This window comes from Dendroctonus ponderosae, unplaced genomic scaffold (genome assembly GCF_020466585.1).
Source record: "Dendroctonus ponderosae isolate FM_Combo_2020 unplaced genomic scaffold, Dpon_F_20191213v2 Dpon_F_20191213_6, whole genome shotgun sequence".
Taxonomy (NCBI): Eukaryota; Metazoa; Arthropoda; class Insecta; order Coleoptera; family Curculionidae; genus Dendroctonus; species Dendroctonus ponderosae.
The window spans coordinates 2,291,587-2,301,091 of NW_026018814.1; the positions used below are offsets into that span (position 1 = coordinate 2,291,587).

The 9,505-nt window shown below is 36.4% G+C and overlaps 2 protein-coding genes across 2 annotated transcripts in view; one reads left to right on the top strand and one right to left on the bottom strand.

The window, feature by feature from the left end:
- Positions 1–279: 279 nt before the first annotated feature.
- Positions 280–1,738, bottom strand: LOC109536495 (cilia- and flagella-associated protein 45; the record flags this gene model as incomplete). Its single annotated transcript, XM_019902733.2, is given in 6 exon segments — positions 280–453; positions 504–753; positions 804–1,078; positions 1,129–1,275; positions 1,329–1,524; positions 1,586–1,738. Coding segments are annotated over 6 exon segments (1,107 nt in total), but the record flags the coding sequence as incomplete, so codon positions are not given.
- Positions 1,739–4,247: 2,509 nt separating this feature from the next.
- Positions 4,248–9,505, top strand: part of LOC109536391 (CD109 antigen) — a gene marked incomplete in the record, with an annotated part of 20,337 nt that continues 15,079 nt past the window's right edge. The window contains 2 exon segments of the mRNA XM_048667879.1: positions 4,248–4,290; positions 4,355–4,501.

Here is a 9,505-nt window from a genome sequence, read left to right on the forward strand (position 1 = left end):
CTGGTTCAACTACTGGATCCCCTGTCGTATTTATGCGGCCACAGGGGATCCAGTAGTTGAACCAGTCTTAGTCGGAAAGCACGGGAGATCACTTCGCCCACTGCCTCATCGCCTTTGATAATGTCCAGCGCAGTTGTGGACGAAACGTCAGGAAGAAATTCCCATAGACCACGGCTCCAAAGCCCGGAAAACATTCCTAAATGTAATTTAACCGGCCGTGAAAGCTTTCATAGTATGACTTATAACTGTTTAAGTTTCAAGAATCGTCGACATCGCTACCTCTTCCTGGGATCTCATAGCGTTCATCTCATCCAAAGCAGCTTGCAGGTCCTGATTCTTTTCCTGCATGGCTCGCAACCTCGCAATTTCCTTTTCCTTCGCTTCCTTCATGAGCACCTTTTCCTTTTCCAGCGCTTCTTCCCTTTCGGCCTTTTGTCTCATGAACTCCTGAACCTGCCGAGCAAATTCAGCAAAGTTTCCCGATTAGTTCCGCAGATTCTTACTCTCAAATCGGCGATTCGTTGTTCTTCGGACTTCAAATTTCGGTAGCGTTCCGCTTCCGTGTTGGCTTTTTTAAATTCCTCTCGCATTTTCTCCTGCATTTCCCGCTTGGCTTTGAGGCGGGCTTCTTCGTCCTTTTGCAGCTCGATCAGGGCCTTGTTCAACATCCGGCTTTCTTCTTCGATCCGTTCGGCTTCCAACAGTCGGTCCAGTTCGTTTTCCTTGATTTGCTGCATCACTTCCTTCACGTATCTGGCAAGACGGTTATTTTTTGCACTTTACAGAAGAAATTGTAAATTTACCGTTGTTTTTTTCGCTCGTCTTCCTCCCGCTTTGCCTCCTCCCGTTTAATTTTCATCTGTCTTTGCTGCTCCATCATCTCATTCAGCCTGAACTCCTCCTCTTTCTTCTGCTGCTCGATGGACTGTTTTTCGGCGATTTGCGCGTTTCGAATGGCTCGACATTTGGTGGCCAGGATAATCCCATTTGCCTCCTTCACTCGCTCGTCCTGCTCTATCATCAACTCCTGGGATCGTTTGAGCAGGTAGAGGTTCTTCTTTGCTGCTTCCGACTCTACCTGAAAGAGCAGGGCTTTATTTGGTGCCTCCTCCGAAGGAGTCGGCTTACAGTTTCCAGTTTGCTTCCCGGTTGATTTTTGGTGGGTTTCTGTGTTTTCAGCAGCGCTTCTTTGCGCTGGGTGCTTTCCATTACCAATTTGTTCTTTTGCCTTTCGGCTTCCTCCAGCATCTTCATCCGGTCTTCCCGGGTCACCACCTGAAAGCACGGGGGTTGAGGTTTTGAGGGAGATTTTAGAGGATTTTTCTGACATGAGCTTGTTGTTTCAGGCGTTTGAACTCGGATAAGGCAAATATTCCGGGCCGATCGATCGGTTGCCTGTTCGGAACGATTAACTCCCGAGTTCCCATTGTTTCGATGGCCGTTACTTTTTCCTTACCATCCGTGGCTTTGGCAGGTTTGAAGTGGATAAATTCGCCGTTGAGTTTATGGTTGCACTGCTCTGGTCTGAGTAGAAAAAATCGTTTTTGTCACGCTAAAAAAATTGGAGGAGTTGCAAATTACGCACGTGTGATCTCCAGTGATTCCTTTGGGTTTGGGTCCCTTGCTTCTAAACTTCCCCGTTCCAGACATCTCGCCAACCTGTAGAAGGAGTTTAGGGAGAATATCCAGGAATAAAGTGTCACATCTGTTGGGTAAACAAGCTGGTATCGACCAAATACGGGCAATTTTATCGCTATGGATACCTACCCTAAGGGCCGAATTTATGGAGTTTTCTTGTTATTGGGGCGCAATATTTTGGCGTTTTACTCCTGCTTAAATTCTTCGCGCTCTTATTTTCATCTACTTTGGAATTTCACTTTTTTCGCCAATTATTTCTCCACATTTTGCTTGTGTATGTTGATTTTTTGCTGCCTTCTCTTGGCTGTAGATTTGGTGGCTTCAAAACAGCCCCCGCTCATCTTTACGTTTATTAAGGAGTGGAATTTACATCTATTTTGCTAAATCTATTAATATTAACAATAGAGTTAAAATGTAAATTAGGACTTTCCTGCCATTTAGTTCGGGATTTTCAGTTATAATCTGGCCTGCGCCATTGCAACTCTACACGCACCAAATTGACGAGGAGACTTGAAGCATTCGAGGTCGGCTACTCGAGGAATTAAATATTTAAATGCTAAATTAAAAATCAGAAAATTGCATTAAATGACTAGATTGACAAAATTGTTTATACTGATTACTTCTATAGTGGAATTATTTTCCATTTAATTGCATTCGAGTCAGCTTAAAAACGTTAAGTTTCTGCTGTTTTCAATAAAGAATATAAACGCTTGTTTTAGGCCTGGGTAACACTGTGGTGAGTTGTTGCCGCTCTCCGAGTTAATGAGTTTTAACTCATCGGTTAATGAGTTATAACTCTTAACCTAAAAGAGAACTTTGTTTCGATTTGGTCCCTGATTCAAAGGTACAACGGGTGTTCGAAAAATACGATAAAGAATGCGTCCGAAGATGACGAGTTTTCTTGTAGAATCGATCGCTTAATTTTTTTGCTTAAGACTTTGCTAGTATTTTACAGTAAAACGTTAGGAAAAACCGCGTTTTTCTGTTTAGAGACCCAGATAGCACACAAATATTACAGTAATATTTTTTGCAATATTTAATATAGGTTGAAGCGACAGATTCTTGAATATTATAACAATATTTCTTTGACATTTAAATCAGATATTTACGAAATATTTTTTTTGCAATATTTAATATAGGTTGACGCGACAGATTCTTATGTATTATAAAAATATTTCTTGTAAATATTTATTTGATATTTAAATCAAATATTTATTGTTTGTATATGTATTTATTGTATGTATTTGTTTCATGCTAATTAATTATTAGAAACAAATATTTTTTATAGAATGATTAATCACATTTGAAAAATATTTCTTTTCGCTCTGAAATATTTTCTATTCACTGATCAATGAAAACTCAGATCATAAGTTCTAAAGTGTATTCATATTTATTAAAAATATAATATTAGTAACTTTTTGGGTGTTACTGGTGTCATATATAGACACAAAAAGTATTACGTACTAGAAAAAACTATTTTTATTTTATTTGTTTCATGCTATTTAAATATTAGAAACAAATATTTTTGAAATAACATTTAAATAATACTTAAAAAATATTTCCTTTTGCTCTTAAATATTTGCTATTCATTGATCAATGAAAATTCATATAATATGTTCTAAAGTTTGTTCCCACTTATTAAAATAATATATTAGTAACTTTTTGGGTGTTAAGGTTGTTATATATAGGTACAAAAAGTATTATGTAATACGAAAATTATTAATAACTTATTTGTTTCAAGCTAATTAAATATTAGAAACAAATATTTTAAAAATAATATTTAAGAAATACTTGCTTTTGATCTGAAATATTTCCTAAATATGTATGTAATATTTTGTGCTATCTGAGGAGAGTTTTGTTGAGAAATATTGACCGAAAAGTGAAGAAACCGGAATTAAAAATTAAATTAAACCCTATTATCCACAGCGACGAAGGAGACGAGTTTTCCCAATAATTTTATATAAAGATTCGCTTGTTCTGTTCGGGGCAATATTTCTGGGAAACAATCCAAAAAAAAATCGAATGGAAAATTTTTACAAGGCTGTTAATGGATCGAGTTTCGATAAGGTTTATTTAATAATTTTTCACAGAAAAGAGCTGAAGGTTGTCAGTATTTTGAAGTGAAGCTCTTCAAAATAGAGCATTTTTGAGTAGAAAGTGAAGCAAGAAAAAATTCAGTAAAAACTAAAATACCCCAGTTTATTAACAAACTCTACAGTTTTAAAGGGATGGGGTGACGAGTTTTCCAATTAATTTATTATAAACTTTCCCTTATTCTGTCATTTATTATTATTATTATTTATTCTGTCACAAACTATTTAATTTTTGCCTCAAAGTTTGTGTGAGGCTTGAAACGAATTTCAAAACGTTTTTAAGTGAAAGTTTAAAAAATTAAGCTTTTAGAAGAAAGAGTAAAATTCATCACAGTAGCAGCAGAAATCAGCCCATCAAAAAGTAATTGCTATAAAGCAAAAGTGAAAAATAACCCAAATTTAAAACAACAATATTAATATTAAAACACAAGAACAAGAATAAACTAGCGGCAACATACAATGCGCGGCCATAGTATAAGCACCGTTGCCATTACTGCGCTGCGATCTTCCTTCTGCTCAGTTCGAAAACAACTCTTGGACGATTTGGTATGCGCTGATGGTGCGTTCTTTTACCCATTAGGCTTTCGATCAGTTATTTCAGTTATTCAGGTGAAAAACCGCAGCATTTTGGGTGAAGACCGGCAAAAATCGACTGAAAACAACCGGGCCAAATGTGAATCGGCGCGACATCAAAGTGCTGGATCGATTCCGGAGGAAATTTACCATTTTCTTGCCAAGTGATCATTTGAATAACAACAATAATAGTCCAGGTAAGCGGTGACCGTTGACGTGTTGGGCGTCGACCATAAAAGGTAGCCGAGCATGGGTCCATCATGGTACCAAGAGTTTTCGTCGAGTTTTAGCTGCTTTCCATATGTGAGGGCATTTTTCTGTTGAAAAACATTTGCAGAACACTTAAGGGTTTCGGCGACAAAACCATCCGTTGATTTCATCGGTAACAGTTTACGTGCACAATTATCAAAGTATCATCGGCATTTAAAATGGGAGCAAAACCCCAAATCGTCCAAGATTCTGAATTTATTGCTCACCTGCAATGGTAGTATAGTCGTCTATTAAGCATTATTGAATAGATGAGTCACGAACAATTAACATTTATTATTGTATTAAGTCTCTAATAGATTTTACAAGTGATTGTGGCAATGATGCATAAGCAGTTTTCTGAGCAAGAATGAAGAAGTGCTCAGAATTCATGAGCAGCATTGTTGCTATTCTGTCTAATAAATCGTTCCGAACTTTTCCGCTTTTCTTGATTGCATTTCTTGTTTGATTATCAGTGTTGTTGTGGCCCAACAACATTGAAATGCAAAAATGAGAACAGAAATCGAGAAAAGCTTGGAGTTAACAACAAAGTTAGCATCAATCTAACAGACCATGAAAAACAACTAGAAAACTCTGAACCTCTCAAATGATACCAAGATTATGAAGAAAAATATTCTGGGCATTTTTTAATACTTACAAAAGGAAGCTTTTCCCTTGTCAAGAAGTTTGCTTTTAACACTTAATTTTGAATACCAAACTTTTGGCGCTCAGAAGTTCAGATTTTATGATTTTCTTCTTACTAATATTTATAATCTTCCTATCATTTGATGGGATGTTGGTTTTCTAATTATTTTCCTGTTCTGTTAGATGAGCATGGATTGTTTCATTATTAACTCCATGCTTTTCTCAATTCCTTATCTGATTTTTTAATTTCATATTCCGTCTTGTGGTGTTCTGTATGTATCAATTTTCCTCCAAATTTTGCCTTCCATAAAACCCGATTAATCAATTTAATTTTTAGTTTCGATCCTTCATTTGGTTATAACGCAAATCGCGCTTTTAGGCAGAAAAAAAATCAAAGTTCATGAGAAGACAAAAAAAACTAGCATGAACATTTTGAAAGTCATGAGATGAAACGAAGTTGAAATTGAACAAAAACAAGTGAGAATGTAGTAGAATTGGACGATTTTTTTCCAAAAATAACGAAGAAAACTTCAAAAAATTAAAATAAATGTTTCACTTGGTTTAGGCGAGATTTAACATCGTTCTCCTATTTCGCCTAGTTTTGACCAAAAATATGTATTTTTTGGGAATGAGACAAGTTTTATAAAAACCTTTTAATAAACTAACCCAGAATAATCCTGAAAGTTTTTCCATAAAAGAAAATCCAAATAAACTGTTCAAAAAACCAGGTAAAACTTTTTAGAAGCTGTATTTTTTTATTTGTGAATTTGCTGTTGATTTTCTTATCGAAAGCACTATTTCTGCGTCATTTACTTTCTCCTTTTCGACTGCAGGGTTTCATCATTCAACTGTCCTAGATGAGATTTTTTCAGCAGAAACTGACTTTCTGACCATCGATTTTTGTAGACTTTGATCACCATGAAAGGGACAAAACTGAGTTTCTCTAAAAAGTTTAAGTTTCCGTCGTAAATCTGTGTTTTTTTTCTTTCCTTTGCGATTTCTTTTAACCCTTTAAAGCCGATCGAAAAGCCATGCAGATTTCAAAACTATAACTTTTTCAAGGGGCGTTTTCTTTCCTAAATACGGTTTGAATTTTAAAATTTGTGCTCGAAATTTTGCACGAATTTGAGCAGTGGTTGCTTTTTTAGAAGCTTTAATGCATAAAACAGGATCTCGATATTTTACGTATTTTGAGGCTTCAAGAACACACTCAGGGAAGACTAAGTTTGGTCCAAAATTTCAGAGAAAAACTTTGAATTTGACTCAAACTTTTCCCAACTTTGAGAAATTGTTACATTATCTAGGACGGGATGCGGATTCGCCACTATTAAGACGCAAGAACAGCTCAGTATGAGTTAAATTTGTGCAACGGAAATTTTTTTAAGCCGTAGTCTTTTGAATGATTGAAATTCAACCCCAATCGTGCAAAAGTATGTGCATAAATCAACAGAAAATACTATTTTTTAAAGGCGTTGATTCACTCAGTTTTAAACCATTTTTCCAACTCTACAAGCGCTTCATCTTCTCGCACCATAAAGGTTTCAACTTTAAAGCCAAAATTACGAAAATGTTGACAATGGCTATTTCCGATAGAAAACTTGTATCGTAAAATTGACTTTCGTCCAAGAAAAACAGCTAATAATCGTGTAAATTCAACGGATTTCAGCCGATAGTTTGTGTTTTTTTGATCTACTGATGAAAGGTTTCCGCTGTTATTTGCAAGTAAATAAATGCATACAAATTAATAAATTGGCTATTTTCAGCTCTCATCTATGTTTAACTAATTGAAAAACTGTGGAAAGTCTGTTATATGGCTGGAGGTAATAAACTACATGGTTATTACGGTGTTAAGAGCAGTTGAAATTATAAATGGGCTAAAAATACCTAAATGCTCCACTATCTGTAGGTTCACTCGTGAGAACAATCGGGGTTTTTCAATCAGAATTTTGCTGTTTCAAGCAAAAATTTTCATTTGTTTGCTAAATGGATCCATTGAAGTCGCCGAAATAAAATGACTGGTTGATAATTTCAGCAACAAAAGAGCTGATTAGGAATTTTATTGAGCTGCTAACTGTGTGAGTAGAATGAATTCTTTTAGAAGAATCCCCAGCTCCATTTTAATGAAGCAGAAGAGTTTACTTAGAAGATTAACAACTGTTCTTGTTGAGAGTGTTTTGGCCAGTTCTTCGATGCGGTTTTAACTTTTTTTCCTGAATGGTTTTTTGCAATTTCAACTAATGAAGGCAATTAAATACACTCCGAGACATTACAAAGTGATCAACATGCCATCACTCATTAACCACTAAAAAAATATTAAAAATAGATCGGCTGTTTGGAGCTTTGGTAATGATCGAAAGTGAGCTTGAAACGCACATTTTAACGGACTGTCGCAGCTCAATTAACCCATCGTGATCGCGATTATTAACTGCAAGACGCCAAGATGATCATCCTGACCGAATTTCCAAACATCTTTTCCCGGCCGCTTTGCGCTATTATTAGAGGCATTTAGTGGCGGTTGTTTTGAGTTCTAGTTATGAAAACTGCCTGGATATTTATCAAACGTATATTTGAAGTATCTTTAAAGTGTTCATTAGAGATTTGATTAGTTCATTTGATGATAGTGCCTGAAAGCTAAGAGCCCGGAAAACTCGCCAGTTTCTCTGGTAAATCTGGCAATTGTTTGGTATAAATTTGTGCAATAACTTTGGGCGAAAAGATACAAGTTCCGAATGGGCTTTTGTTCGATTGCAACTGCTCTGGAAATGTGCACACCTTTTTTATGGGTGCGCAACAACACAAACACAATAATTTGGCCGGTAATTTAATGCCTTTCTGGTTCTGAAGGGCCATGCTGGTCTTTTCACTATTATCTAGATCGACCAGCTGGTAGCTTTTATTGCGCCCTCCCCTGTACGATGCAGAAAAGCTCGTGCCACTGCATTCCTAATGAACCGCACATTCTACGGGGGTGTGCGAATGTATGAACTTTCGAAATTGAACTGCCCAACTTTTCCTCATGAATTTATGCAACTCTGGTAAGACGGATCCAATATAAGCAAGCTTTTTAACGCAAGTTACTTGAGGATATTTTCGTGTTCATCATTGTTCTTCTCGACTTTTTAGCGGCTTGTTTAGTTGCAATGGAAGCAGATTTCAATGTTTTTTTAATCAATCAAGTGTGGATTTTCAAAGCATCAGTTGCCGACAAAAGTTCCTTAATTGCATCGGATAACCTAAAATAGACGGAAAATAGCAGAGGGATTGGGAAAAACCGTAAAATATTTGACCAGATTAAATCTAAACAGTTCATTTCCAACAATGTTTCTTTTGCAAATGCACAACTTTGATCAATTTGCAGGACTTTTGGGCCGGTTTGGGTGGGTAAAACCCACCTACTACCATTGAAAAGGTAAATTTCTTAGCAGACTGTTCAGTTTGTAAAATGTTCAATTATTATTCAGCTACAAACCTCCCATTTCAACTTCAAGAAACATAATCAGGTAAAAAATAAATCCCCAAACAGGTCTGGTTAGGGACATTAAACATTAAAAGAGGAATTAGCTGAATCCCACTGCTAAGAACAACATTGAGGGAAACGCATTTTTCTGTTTGTTATTTTATTGGGCTCCCCTGTGGGAAGCCCAAAAATGTTAATTGGTTTACGGTGCGTATTTTGGGAACCGATAGAGAAGCGAAGGGATATTTAACAGAACGCCAGGAATTACGAGCTGCTTAGTCTACAGGGTGTCTGGAGTTGCTCGAATTACAATATCAATATAATACGAATCAACAAAGAGTTCCTCYACTGTGCTTCTTCATTTCCTGRATTTTACGGAATATACTTTTCCAACCCCTCGTAAAAACGGGTTTAACTTGATCGCATTTCATGTAGTTCATGTTCATCCCGGCTGCATCGCACGTGCCCTTTTTAATCCCGGTGGAAAGAAACACCGGATGCCGGTGTTATACGTTAATTTTCCTCCCTTTTCCTGATTTTGTTAAGGCCAGAAGCGCCGTAAACCGTTTTTTTATATGGGAAGTTCACTGTTGTTTTATTTACGGAATTGTTGGGGTGTCGGAGGACACATTTGTGAAGTGCTCAACCTTTTTTCTAGTAACTTTTGCCTGAAATTTGTCCAGACTTTAGATAATAGCATAAGCGTTTGTTTGAAGATTCAATACAAGTCGGAAAATGTGAGTTTTTTTGCAAAACTGGAAACGCTTACGATTTGCGGTTGTTGATCAAAAAATGAGGCTTTAAGCCTACATTAACAATGTAAATTTGCAAAAAAAGTGCTTGGAGCAAATGA